We start from the raw sequence: 15,152 nt of genomic DNA, 5'->3' as shown, positions 1-15,152 counted from the left end.
GTTCTTATTTAATTCTAAATTTCTTCTTTCGCACTACAGCACCTGGACAAACGCAGGACACTCCTTTCCCAGGCATATGGTTGCTAAGTGCATAACCACTCAGCTAACCGTGCAGACATTTAATTCTAAACAATTCTGGATTTTACCAGTGTCTTGTGTGATGTCACAAGCTCCCCCCCCCCCTCCTCTCTGTCACACACACAGATGACATATTAAGAGCTTAACAAATTATCAAATTTTGCTATTATCATCACACCATCCTCAATGGATCAGCTGACTCACTGTGAGAGGTTCACTCAACTAACATTTATCATACTGAACCTTAAAATCCTCAACATTCACTGAATTCACCATGTATTCTAGATATGTGCCATTCGCCCAGAATTCTGGTCTGGTGAAGAAGATTATCAAGAGGAGATATAAAATATCTCCTCTTGATAACCTTCTTCACCTGACCCTTAAACAATTTCCAGAGATGGCCTCTTATTCTCCCTTCATTTCTACTCCTTTTATAATCCTCTGTATTAATCCAATAAAATTTCCTCACTAAATTAAACATATCTATCATATACCTCTTTTCCTCCTGTCCATCAAACTATAATTTATATTCCTTTAACATCTCCAACGAGCCTGCAGCTCAATGGATGTGGTGTTCGCACACCACAGTGCTTGACCGCATGAAAGAAGATTTGGTTTTAAATCTAGTCTGTGACTAGAGGAATTTTCTAAGCCTTTTTACAATTGGTTCCTAAGTTAGTTGATCTGTGGCATGGGCAAGCGGATTTTTTATCCCGGAAACTCAGGGTTTTTCATCCCGTAAACTCAAGAAAATCAACCGTAGAACATACATTAAATATATTATGTAAGGGTTAGGGACCACGAGATAGCAACACTTGTTGAGCCGTCTCTTCACTGCATGCGCTTAATTAGGGATAGCCTTGGGCCAGCTATCTCTGATTGACTACCAGTGGAGATTGAACTGCCTACTCAGTCTCCAAAAGTTATATAGGGCTAAAACAGCCTCGCCTGCTTCATACATGGGAATAAAAGGTGTTAGCTGATTTTTTTTTTTAAACCTCACCATATAACCAACATTTCAGCGATCTTAATATTGCCTTAATCACTCATCTCTGGACCTCCTCCAATGTTTCCAAACAACAAAAACTAGGTGACCAAATCTGAGCACAACAGTCCAAATGTGGTCTGACTAATGCATTATACAGTGGTATAACCACCTCCTATCTCTACATGACAGTGCACTCCTTATCATAGCAGCAATGCAAAGTGCAGTCTTCACAGCACTTGAAATGCAGACTCTGAGCTTCACTTGACTGTCAACTATTATCCCCAGATTGGAATCTACTGGAGTCACAGTTCCATCAATATAGTGCACAGCCTTATATATCTCTATGCCCAAATTCAACCCCTTGCACTTATTAATATTAAAAGTATAACCCACTCATTTGCAGAGCTAAATTCTATTCAAATCTTCCTGAAGTGAGTTAACATCGGTAGCTCCTTATAATTCTCCTGGACTTTGCATCAACAAGCAACTGAAGATCCCCGGTCTATCCAGATGAAATATCATTAACAAATAAGTTAAACAGCAGAGGCGCAAGAAGGGAATCCTCAGGCACACCATCATTACCATCCTTTTTTTGAGACACTGCTCCATCAGACATAACTGGTATTGTTCAGAGAAAGTTAGTCTCCAATCTATCTAACCCATCTATTATCCATTCCCATCCTCTGTAGTTTGTACACTAACCTATCATCATGTAATCAACCAAACGCTTTGGCAAATACCAAGAATATTATGGTATACAAGTCTTCCTTATCCAACTTATTTGTCAAATCATAAAAGGCAAGTAGATTACAAAAATCAAGATCTATACTTTACAAACTGATGCTGACCATCAAAGAATTCTATGTCCATCAACCGTCCTGTATTCTATTCTTAACCAACCTCCCAATACCTTGACTATAACTGGAAATATCCTGATCTGATCTATAATTGGAAACTTCTGTCAAGCCACTTTTGGGCATTGAATAGTAGGGTAGTCTCACACTATACAATTAAATTCATCTCCCTTCTAGAGACATTCACACAGTCCATGCCCATCTTTCAAGTATGGCTTACTGGAAAGAAAACAGAAACAGCACACCATCATTACCATCCTTTTTTTGAGACACTGCTCCATCAGACATAACTAACTGGTATTGTTCAGAGAAAGTTAGTCTCCAATCTATCTAACCCATCTATTGCCCATTCCCATCCTCTGCAGTTTGTACACTAACCTATCATCAGGTAATCAACCAAACGCTTTGGCTGGCAAGCCACCCTACTGTCCATGTCACCAGCTTTACATCCATTTCCATTTGCTCATATGTAAGTGATAGATTTTCTATGCAAAGTCATCCAGCAGTATAATGGTGTAGTCATTTTTCTTTTGTTCAAATCATAGGTCACTATTATAAAAGCAAGTAAATTATTAATATATGATCTATCCCTTCACAAAGTCAAGCTGGGTCCCCATTCCTATTCACCCATTTCTGAATTGTCTTTAACCAACTTTTCTAATACATTTTCTAATAGACCACTCCTAATTACAAACATTTCATCCTAACATGTTTCAAATTTTCAGTTGCAGAAAATACATGTTAACACCAATTTATAATGCAGTCACTGGGTGCAGAAAGCAAATGATTTATGTCTATGTTTGGATTGTTCAGCCTCATGTAATGGAATTATCTTCCCCTCTTTTTGCCGACTGCTTCAGAACCTTGCTGGAGCTGAAACATATTAAACAGTTTGGCCAGAGGCATTACCAATTCTCTTGCACAATCTTATAATATATGGGTAAATATCCCAATCAACTGCAATGCTATATTCACACTGATATTTCTCGACATGCTTGGGCACCTCCAGCTTGTCTACCTCTATTCTCACAGCAGTCTCTCAGGCTTTTGTCAGGTTCCTATCATCAAACCTCATTAAAGTTATCTTTCTGTAGCTGTTCTTCCTTTCATTTGTTCTGCAGTGATCAAACTCTTTGGGATTTCCTTTGGCCTTCTCAGCTTAATTCCTCTCATAATCTGATTTATCTATGCTGGTCACCATTCTTGTCTGTGTTTGAATTGCTCATGAGCATGCTGATCACTTTTTTTTTCTTTATATTTCCTCCAGTGTCTTCTTTTGTAGCTCCTGCTTTAAGATGCAACTCATACATTTAAGTCCCACATGGTGTGTCTTCCTACCTCTGGATACAGTTTGATACTCCTTCCCTCAAACACATCCTGAGCACTTCCCATGCACTACTGACCTTCTTCCATGTAGTTTTTCTTATATTATACCACTGCTTCAAGCTGCCTCCTATGTTTGTCATATTTAGCCACCTTAGAACAATTACTTCCTGATCTGAAACACTGTATCTACCTTAATTATGGATACAACTTCTGATGCTATTACTAGTTCCAACACTCTCAAAACCATGGTTCCTCTCCATCATATATTGTTCCAAACACTTATTCCCTTAATAACTTGTATAAATTCCATTTCCATCCTGCGATGTGTCCTTTCCTGTCTCCAAGCTATTTCCCCAAGTTCAACACCTGGAAGAAGTTTTCAATAAATGACATGAATTCTAGCAATGAAGATTGTAAAGAGCATGGAACTAGGCCAAATCCCTGCTTCATGGCTGTTTATAACAGGAATAGAGCAGAATGGCCGATGCTAACCACACTTGGTGAAAATAGTCTTTACGTGAATTTTTACAAAATTTACATGATCTTTACAAAATAAATGAATTTTGGTGGAAAATAATCTTTAATAAAATTTTCTATAGTGCTTCCGTTGACAGAGTCAAACACCTGGGTTAGTTAATAAGTCACGAAATGGATAATTTATTTCAAATTCTCTTGGAGTTGTGCCATGAAGATCTAAACTATTCCATGGGATGGCCAGAATCAGCAAATTCTTGAAGAGTTTATACAAAGTAAGATGTGTTTATACACCCAGTGTATAAACACATCTTACTTTGCTTACTAGAGACCTGAAGTAGTTTAAAAAATGCCATGTTTGGTCTCTAGAGTAATATTTCTAGATTACCTAACCCTTATCCCACCTGTGATGCTAATATATGATGGGTTTACAGCCTTTCATGGGTTGAATTCACATAAAAACAGATATTTTGGATGTAGTATGAAAAATGAGTAGAATTCTTCTCATTTTTCATTTTCATGAAAAATGAGAAGAATTGAATGCACTAACAATTAAAGCCAAAAGATTGAATGCACTAACAATTAAAGCCAGAAAAGATTGAATGCACTAACAATGAATATCTTCAAGTTAAGGTATGAGAGATATTGCAATCTATAGAGAGTATGGACTTCCACCTTCATCAATTTCCTGATATGTATCCCCAAGGGATGTTCAGGTTACTATGACAGCACTACATGATTAAGTTTACATTATTATTAATCTCCTATCAACGATTTTCCTCCAAATTAGTCTATTACTTGTAAGCACTCCAATATTATCATATCTAACATTTTGTTCTTCTAAGGCAGTTGTGACTGAATCAATCCACTCAGACCTTGGTTTTTTTTTTTTTTTCTGGCTCTCTTTCCTGCTATCTTGGCATCAAACATCTGTTTTGCTAACCTTTCCTCATCCATTCTATTTAAGTGGCCATACCATCTTAGATTAGCTCTGCTTACACCTTCTTGAATACTAATAGTGTCAAGTTCCTTTCTAATATCTTCATTTTTAATAGATTCTGCCATTGATGCCATTGGTTCACTCCACCAATTTTTCTCAGAGCCCTCATATCTGAGGTCTCTAGTCTTTGATCAAGTTCTGTATTTCTAACCCAACTCTCAGATCCATAACTTAATATTGGTTTGAACACTGTCTTGTATACTGCAAGTTTGGTGTTTTGGATAATTTCTCTCTTATTCCATAAAACTCTACTCAGCTCATTACCCACCACACCAGCTTTGCTTATTCTGTTGTCTATTTCCAGATTTAACCTGCCTTCTTCACTAAAAACCATTCCAAAATAGCTGAAATATTTTATTTGTTCTACAGATCTCAAAATTCAGAATGTAGCTGAAGTTTTCTATGCTGCTGCCTATTTTCAAAATTTTAGTCTTTTATTGCTGATTTTCATGCTAAATTTGTTACAGATGTTATTCAGTTTAGTTAAAGAATCCAGGAGATTCTTTGACTTGCACTAGATGTGTTTAGGAGTACAACTTCATCTAAAGCAAAGAGCCAAGTTGGACATCTCCAATTCTAATATCCGACCTAATGCCACTTTCTTTCATTATGTGATCCATATAAATGATGAATAAGAGTAAAGATAATGTGCATCTTTATCTTACCCTGATTCTACATCAAACCATCTTCCTGCATTTCCTTCAATACTAACTGCTGACTGACAGCTTAAATATAGACTATGTATTGCTCCGTATAATGTTCCATTCAACCTCATACAAGTGTAGTGTTTTGAAAAGTTTTTCTCTGGGGGGCCCCTTGTAGTATGCCTTTCCCAGATCTACAAAACTTAAGTCTCGATCTTGTTATATTCCCATGATTTCTCAGCTATTTGTCTTAAAATGAAAATATGATCTTGACAATGTCTATTTGGCCTGAACCCAGCTTGTTTTTCTCCAAGATTGTCTTCCACAATCTTTCTCAACCTCTTTTCAAATAAGTGTGCCTTTTCAAGTATCTTTCTCAACTTCTTTTCAAGTAAGTGTGCCTTTTCAAGTATCTTTCTCAACTTCTTTTCAAGTGTGCCTTTTCAAGTATCTTTCTCAACCTCTTTTCAAGTATCTTACCTGGACACATAGTAGAGAAACTCCTCTGTGAATTCTCACATTTGGCTTTTTTATAGATGGGTACTTGAGAGCTCTACTGCAATCACTGGGAATTCGACCTTATGTCCAAGCCTTCTAAATTATGTAGTGTAGCTGCTGCAAAACTGCCTTTGCTGGAATGTCTACTCCAGCTGCCTTTGCATGTTTCAAGGTTTTTGACGGCTTTTTCTACCTCATGTATTGATATGTATTCCTCTTGAAAATTTTCTAGTATGGTTCTGTCACTGCTTGGTTCATTTAACAGTTAAAGTAATTACTCCAGCCATCTAGGATACCTTATCTTCAGTTGTCACATCACCTTTGATTCCTTTTACAGTACTCTTTCTTCCATTTCTAAGCTTCTTCAATAGCCTCCAGAACATTTTGCCACCTTCCTAATATTTATTTTCTATATTCTTACCAAAGTCTTCCCATGACTTTTGTTTAGCTTTTACACACAGCTTAGCTCACATTTTTCACTGTATTCTTTTAGTGCATCTGCTTACTTATTTTCTAGGAACTTTTGGTATGCTTTCTTCTTTTCCAGGACTGCTTCTTTAACTTTGTGTGTCTACCATGGGAGGTTCTTATTTTTCTATTCTTGCAGACGACTTCACCACATACCTTCCTAGCTGAATTAATCATGTCTTCTTCAGTTTGCCAATGAGACTCCAAAGTTTGGTTTTTGTTTTCCAACTGCTGCAATTTTTTTTTTCAATAATGTTTGCATAGTTGAATCTACAATTTACCTGTAAGAGCTGGTTAACTTTAATTCTTTTTAAAACTTTCTTATATACTGTTCTTTTCAATGTGATATAAGGCTAAACCAGCCTTATATCACTATCAAAATTGACACAGGCAATGAGGCTTTTCTTATTTCTTGTATTTTCTCTCCATGTGAACTTGTGCACATCTTTAAGTTGAACACATGGTGTTAGTAATGACTAGTCCTTGTTTTGTTCTGAGCAGAAGTCCAGTAAATACTTACTATTATTATTAGCTTTGCCTTTCCTCCAAATTTTCTCAAAATGTTCCTATATGTCTGGTGAGATTCATTTTCTACTCTGCTGTTCAGGTCTCCAATAAGGACTATTTCTTCCATTTTCTTTATGTCAGCTGCCTGTTCTAATGACTCAAAAAATTCCTCCGCTTCTTCCTTATAAGAATCTTATGTAGGACCATAGGCACAAATAAGTTTCATTGTCTATTTCTTCATTTTGAAATTCGTCCACATAACTCTACTTGAAACTGCCATCCAATCAAGAAGTTTATCTTTATGCAACTCCATAGATGCCCATAATAATACTACTACATTATGAATATTAACTATCCATTTCCTAGAGTTTGTGCTTTGAACCAGAAATGTTACTGAATATCATTTCTACATAGATAAAATAAATAAATAAATTTAATAATTTCATCAACTCTGTATGTACATGCTTCCACAACTAACATTTCATAGACAAACTGGGTCACCCAATTTCAATTTGGGTATGTGTAACTACATGCTCCAATGGGTTCTTAACATATGTAACTCACCCTACTAAAAAGAAGTAGTATTATTAATAGATTAGTGGTTTTACTAATAATTGATTTCCTGCTCTTTTTTTTTTTTTTCTGTTCAAGGACTAGGTGGTTAACATGTTTCTAAAAATTGACAGCCTTTAATTACATCAGTCATAATCATATTTATGCACAATCATTTAAATAATGCTTACCATCTTATACTGAGAACCAAACACAGTATTACAAGGAACAGTCATAAGACATGACAGTGGAAGGCCTAGCTATGAGAATAAAGAGGAAAAAGAAAGAAAAGGTCAATATAAACTTAAAAAAAAATTTTTTTTATAAAAAATTACATATACAAGGAGGGTCTGGAAAGTTCTGGTAAACGCCTAGAACAAAAATTAATTAATTTTATGTCTTCTTATATATCTTAAAAGAAAAAGAACAAATTATTACAATTTGATTAAATATGGGTTTAAAGGTTTTTAAGATATGTTCTTTCTTGTGGTTATATCAGTTGCTTTAATATCATCTTTGTTCTAGGTGTTTATCAGAAATTTCCATATCCCCCCTCGTAAACAAATTTTACATGACAGCTTAAATTCAAGTTACAACACTAGAATATTAAAATGAAATTAAACAAAATAAATACAGTATAACACAAGTAATTATGAAACTTAATAAACTGTGTATTTAGAATAACTAGGAAAGACTTTGAAACTTGGAATAGACTAGTATTATAGTAGTTCCTGTCTGGTGATCCAAACCATTGTGTTGGTATGCGGTGTGTAGGAAGGATATCAAATGAGTATCAAACAAAACAAAAGAAATTTCGAAACCTTCAAAGCCTATCCAGGTAACTTCTAAACTGTTCTGTTTATATGGAATTTTACAAGTCTTGCATATTCAAACCTTTTTTTGGTACCCATTTTACATGCTACCTGTACAGGATTCTTTCAATTTATATAATTTAATTAATCAACATTGTTTTTTCCACTAACCTCACATTAAAAAAAAAAAAAAAAGATCACTTCAGGTGTCATTTCTGCTTCCATTCAGTAGCAGCAAATATATGATGCTAATAACATTCTTACCATCTGGAGATATAAACACACCATGCACACTACTATTAATATCAGACCTCCAGGAAATCAACTCACTGACAGAGATCTTCACTGTTACACACAAACATGGCTACTAGATAAAGACCAGCTCCTCACAGTCTTGCACACAATCTCCTTATGCTTCCAGGGATAGCCCTTGTTCTATTCCTATCTGCCCCATTCTATGAAAAATCTCTTGCACATTTATCTCATAATAACTTACCAACTTAAGTCTCAATAATACCTCCTCTCCTTCTATTCACAAGGCTATGTAAATGGCACTCCATCAATCTTACAGCACACACCCAACATTCCAGAAACCCAAGTCTTCTGCAGACCCTATCTGAGATATCCTCACATCCCCCTTGAAAACAGGGAACCAGATTTATGCACAGCAATCCATATATGGCCTGATATCAAGGCCTTATACAACAGAAGTATAAAACCTTTATATATCAAGGTCCTCCTTATCATTGTCATAATTTGTGATTTTCACACAATGTGATCTCTAAACTTCAGGTCCTTGTATATCACTACTTCCAGTTCCATAACCTCCTCCAGCTCCTTCAAAATTTCTCCACCAACTGTTACACTCTGAATTTCATTCTAATCATATTTCAATACCTTACACTTTGCAACACTGAACAGATAACTCCACTCTCAGTCTATTCTGATCCTCCTGTAAGGACACATCTACTCTACCATTCTCTCTATCCAACTTTGCATCATCTACATACAACTGCAATTTCCAGAAACGTATATCTCAATATTAGTAACATAAGTTAATCCATAATGGCCCCAAAACAGACCCCCAATAGAATGCCACAGGGGACATTTCTCTTCCAAAACACCATTTTTCCATATAAAACTTTCTGATACCTATCTCACAACCATTAACCTATCCAACTTATGGCCTGCACTATCCAAGGAAAGTCCAGGTCATATTTGATAGACCAAGAATTGTTAAAATAAGAATAGTGTAGTGATAAAAAAAAATTATACAAAATATAGCAACTATTTTTTTTTAATTGTTTTAACTTAACTAAAGATGATTTTTAAAAATTCAAGTAAACTAATGAATATTTATCATATATTAACCTACTTTTCATTTGTGTGACATTCCTTAACTATTCTTTCACTGGAGGAAGAATTTTTCATTTTATCTTGCCATTATCATTATAGAATGAAGGTTTTTAGCAATTGTATCAACATACACACCCAAGCATTACAAAACACAAAACAAATCCTACTGACAGCAATTTTGTGCATTCATCATTACATTAATGTCGGTTAGAAACAGTGCAGTGACAATAACAGGAATTTCAACAACTTTCAACACTAACAGGAAGACCAAACAAGTACAGCCATTCAAACAGGCAAGATCAAAATATTCTGTTTTCACCATGTGGCAGCTTGAGTTTCACATGAGATGGTCTTAAAGAATAAGATGATGAATAATAATTCCCCATGATTTTAATTTTTTCTCAACACAGCTTTTTTAAGACTAGTGAAAAATAAATTCAGTTAAGAATATTACAAACTTATTATTCATTATCAATACTGCTAGACATGGCTGAAATGATTCATATGCTACTCAAGAACACTTCAAGTGCCTCATGTGACCTATGAGATGTATGGTGCTACCCCAACAACCACCACAGGAGGTTAATGTGGTGGAGGAAAGGAATGACGCTAAGAAATCAGTTTTGCCTTCAAATAATGTGGAAGCATGGAAGGACTACAACTGCAAGTGGCAATCTTAGCAAGAGATAATGTTGCCATTTCAGCAGGAAATGAGCTTTCTGCATTTTGTCCTTTTAAAATCAAATCTAAAACTGCTTGGGGAGAACTATTCAAACTCCATATATATATATATAGGAGCTTGAACACTCATTCAAACTTTGGTTGTTCCCTGAATACTAAGATTCCTTCATTCTATCAAGTGATTCAGTGATTCTGTAAGAACAAATCTGGATCAGGAGAATGAAGGAAGAACATTCTATAGAAAAGAAATGCTTGGAGGAGGTTATGATCTGAGATATCATTAATTTAACTTTGTTATCTATCTTGAATTCCATACTCTTGTATCTTAGTGACCATTGAGACTGATTCTGTGATCCTTGTAACACTGCTGCAAGGCAGATTTCCACAGCATTAAATACAGAGAAAATCACACAATGTCTCATATAAAAAAATCAAAACCAGAACCAACAAAATGCAACAAAGCAGACCACATCCTGCCAACTACAGAAGGTGCAAGCAATACTTGCTCACCCAAAACCATCAAAAGACAACCAAAGAGCCCCAGCAACCACTACACAGGCACCAACAGCAAATGCTGATAATCCCCCAACAGTACTCCAAGCCACATAAGCATACACCTGGTACATAGCAGCAGTGGTAGTGTCAAAGCAACCAGATAAAGCTAAATCCCAGCACTAAACTAAATCCAGCAAAGTTGCAACTGTAGCAGCCACTTAGAGCAAGATACTGAATGCAGCAAAGCACAGCAAACCTCAGTCAGGACATCATCAACAAGTTTATTTAAACTTGTCCAGACATACACAGACAATCCTTATTGAACCAGTTGGGTTAACAAATGTAGAAGGCTAAACTCTCTATAGATTGTGTTCTGAAACAACAATGGGCTAGGAAATTAAATGCATGAACTACAAGAATTTACAACTTTGCAGAAGGGGGGGGTGAGGCACAGCCATCTTCATTAAACAACTCTCCAAACAAAGAGAAAGAATTACTGAAAGTAGACTTCACTAAAATTCTGGACACAAACCAAGCAGTGGTAGCAACAGGAGACGTGAATGTCAAACCACACAGCCTGTAACAGCAACAGCAGGATGTGTGGTTCATGCTACCAGGAATGCTGTGATTCTAGAAACTCCAGAACAAACATACTACAGAATGACAGGGCCTTCCTGATGTCCTAGTTATAATACTACAAAATATCATGCACCAGTACCAAATAAGTGCAATGAATGACCTCAGCTCTGACCACAATCTAATTTTACTCCAAATAGGCTCATCAAATGAAAATATCCCAGATCAGCTCCTAACAATCAACTGGATAAAACTAACAGCCACTCTACACAAATCTATTGATCCAGTTCCAAAAGAAAAAACTGATGACTCAATTTCTAGTTAGGATAATCAGATAACTGCATTAATAGCTGCCTTAACAGATGTTCCATGCACAAACTCCACCAATTCCCAGAAGAGATTAAATATCTCACCCATGAAAAGAACAGAGTAAGGTACCACAGAAAGCTGGCCACAGAACACTAACAAGCACTCAGAGGGCTATGAAAGAAGATTGTTATGTGTTTAAAAACAATCAAAATGAACAAAATGAGATAAAACTTGTCCTTAAACACAAAGGACCATAAGCTCTGGAAAATGGTCAAAGCGGTGCACACAGACCATACTCCTCACACCGATCCACCACTAATGTGGTCTACAATAACATAATGCTGACAAAGTTGAAGCATTTGCTGAGAGCCTAGAAAAACAGTGTAACTCAAACTACACTCATGTGGATATAGACTTTATCAGTTAAGTACACACCAAGGTAAGCTGTAAGATAAAATAAACAGTCTACAAAAAACCCATCCAACCAACATCTCTCACTGATACAGATGAAATCATTAAAACACTTAATAGTAAAGCATCAGGCCCAGATGGGATTTCTAATAAAACCATCAAATACCTGCTACATCAAGCTTTAATTCACACTGTTGCTATTATTAATGCAATATTAAGATATGACTACTTTCCAGCACATTGAAAACTAGCTGATGGTCAAACTTACGAAATTCAACTTTAATGATTGCAAAATCAGTAAAGTTACAGGGAATCAGACTGTCTTAACACAAAATCACAGCAGGCATTTCCCAGTGCTCCTTGTTATCAGCCCCTACTCTTCGCAATCTATATGGCTGATATCCCATGCACAGTTACCACTGCAGATGATACTGCAATAATAGATTAGCAATTGAAAAACTAAAACTACAAAATACAATCTTGGACCTAGAACAACATTTCAAGAAATGGAGAATTGATGTAAATGTAGACAAGAGCATTGCAGTGTTATTCACAAGGAGACAAGTAACCCCAGAGGGGAAAAGTAGTAATGTTTGACATCCCATCCCATGGCAACCAGTAGCCAAATACTTCAGGTACAACTAGATAAAGGGCTTCACTTTACAACACATGATAATGATCATGTTTGCACAAAAGCAACAGGACAGCTATATCCACTACTGAACTAACAGAGGAAGCTAAGTACACTTACACTTCTACAAGATGCTGATCAAGCCAGTTTTGACATGTGGCTGACCGCCTGGAGTCACATGCCAGATTCAAAAGATAAGAAACTACAGATAATCCGAAGCAAATGTTTATGAATTGTGTTGAATGCATGAAATGTAAAAAACATACAGCTCCACTGAAAAACCAGCATCTCTGAGATCATAACAATCCAATCCAATATGGCTGCAAAATTCATTGCAAATGCCACCATCCACCTTATCACATTAATCTTCCAAGCAGCAGACTACAGTGGGCAATGACCCAAAAAAAACGTCCCCAAACCATATTTAACATGTAATTTTTTTTTTAAGCTCATAACCAGAAACCCAACATGAACAACCCAAAAGCTCAATGATGGAGCAGTGTCTCAAAAAAGGAGGGTAACCAGTGGTGTGTCCCAGAGTTCTGTTCTCAGGGTCCCTGATGTTTAACTTGTTCATAAATGACATAATCATGTGAACTAATTTGAGATTTTCAGTTGTTTGCTAATTATACAAAGTTAGATGGAATTATAAGTAGTGCTGTTGATTCCTTCAGGAAGATCTGAATAGACTTTGGACTCGGAGAAAGGAGTGGTATTATAGTTTTAATATTAATAAGTACAAGATGTTGCATTTTGGAGTGCAGAAATATAAGACTTTGTACTATATTAATGCATTGTACTGCAAGAAGTGGATGAGATTCGAGATTTGAAAGTGATGTGACATTAAAATGAAGTTAAGAGGGGGGATATAGTAAATGTGTAGAAAATACTGCACATTGTAGTGACACTATGATAAGAAGAATTAGACTAACATGCAGGGATAAGGAGGTGGTTGTGCTACTGTATAAAGCACTGGTCAGACCAGAGTTGGACTACTGTGCTCAGATTTGGCCATCTGGTTTTCATGGTGATGTGGAAACAATGGAGAGGGGCCAGAATCAAGTAATTAAGACAATATCAGGACTCTGAGATGTTGGCTATGGAGAGAGGTTGAAAGAATAGAGATTGCAGAGTTTGGTGGATAGAAGGACAAGAGGTGATACTATTAAGACAATTAGGTTAATGAGGGATTTTATCAGATTAATTCAGAGGGGATTATAAAAAGAATAGAAAGCAAGAGGAGAAGAACCAGAGGCCATTGCTGTAAGTTATGTAAATGTATGGTGAAGAGGGGTTTGAGATTTTTTACATGGAGAACTGTGAGTGAACAGAACACGTTACCAGAATATGTTATTAATGCAAGGAGAGGTAAGGATTTTAAGATTTGGTATGATAATTATGTTTTCAGTTGAATGACCCTCTCACAATAATAATATCTGAAGTCCCTTATGATCTACAGCCTAATGGTAGATTACAACAAATAAGTATCTCTTGACAAAGGTTAAAAAAACACCACAAACATGCAGTTTTCTTTTTTCTTTTGAAAAAATAAAAAATAACGTACTGCCATTAGTTCACATTAGCTCAATAATCATCCTTAAACTAACAATTTCTTTGCACATTGATAAAGGGATAAGGGCAACATTATAATAGATTTAGTTTAATCCTTTATCCCAGTGAGAGCAAACAAAGTTTGCACCTGAAAATATCTTCAGGACTAAATATAGTGTTGTACTATCTTATCCAGTAAGTAGTGCAACACCAAGGGCAACAGTTATCAGCAGCTTCACTATCTCCCCAAGTCAGGCTCCCACTGATGAGACCTCAATAAAGGCTGAAACCAGTCTAAATATTTACCCTTCTCATAATGCATAGCAACATATATGTCCAGAAGGAAGTGTGCTTTCCATTATAGGATACTAAGCCAACTGATGTGAAGTCAACAGCCTCTATATACAAGCAACCTAGTTGTGAAGATGTTTCTTGCACAAACTGTATTCTTACACCTGAATAAAGGATTCAAACAAGAGTACAGTTTCTTGGCCAGTATAATTTATTTCAATAGTATCCAAATGCTATTTTGATTTCAATGGGCACTATGCACCAAGTAATTATTAACATGTCAAAGCTGGTAACTTTCTGGAATAAATATGGGTATTATTACAATGAAACTGATATCATAAATTTAATGACTTATTCAGAATATGAAACATTTGAAAACAACAAATGTAATGATTTTTAAAATATATACAGCTTAATAAAAATATCTAATTGCAATGACATACTTGTGTACATAAGTACTGTCCAAGTCCTGGCCTGGCTGCACCACTAATGTATATAACAGGTGGACGAGCATATAATGCTTCATAGCCTTCAGCAGCAAATTTTGGATACTTAGCATGAAGAACCATTCGGCAAATTTTCACTAAACCATCTCTACTTTCATTATGAAAATATACCAATGAGTCATAAAACCTGAAAATAATTTTAGG

The 15,152-nt window shown here is 35.9% G+C and overlaps 1 protein-coding gene across 1 annotated transcript in view; it reads right to left on the bottom strand.

Annotated features, from left to right (window-relative positions):
• LOC150103039 (putative pyridoxal-dependent decarboxylase domain-containing protein 2) overlaps positions 1-15,152 on the bottom strand; it is a 468,473-nt gene that overhangs the window by 345,223 nt on the left and 108,098 nt on the right. Inside the window, exons 6-7 of the mRNA XM_090397610.1 lie at positions 14,946-15,135; positions 7,581-7,649 (exon numbers count right to left, since the gene is read on the bottom strand). Of these exons, the coding sequence (XP_090253736.1) occupies positions 7,581-7,649; positions 14,946-15,135 (259 nt within the window). The remainder of the gene's footprint in view (positions 1-7,580; positions 7,650-14,945; positions 15,136-15,152) is intronic.

Source organism: Typopeltis vanoorti, chromosome 9 (genome assembly GCF_054136105.1).
Source record: "Typopeltis vanoorti isolate ZY-2024b chromosome 9, IOZ_Tvanoo_1.0, whole genome shotgun sequence".
NCBI lineage: Eukaryota > Metazoa > Arthropoda > Arachnida > Uropygi > Thelyphonidae > Typopeltis > Typopeltis vanoorti.
Note: the sequence above shows the minus strand (reverse complement) of the source record. Positions and strands in the feature narration are given on the sequence as shown.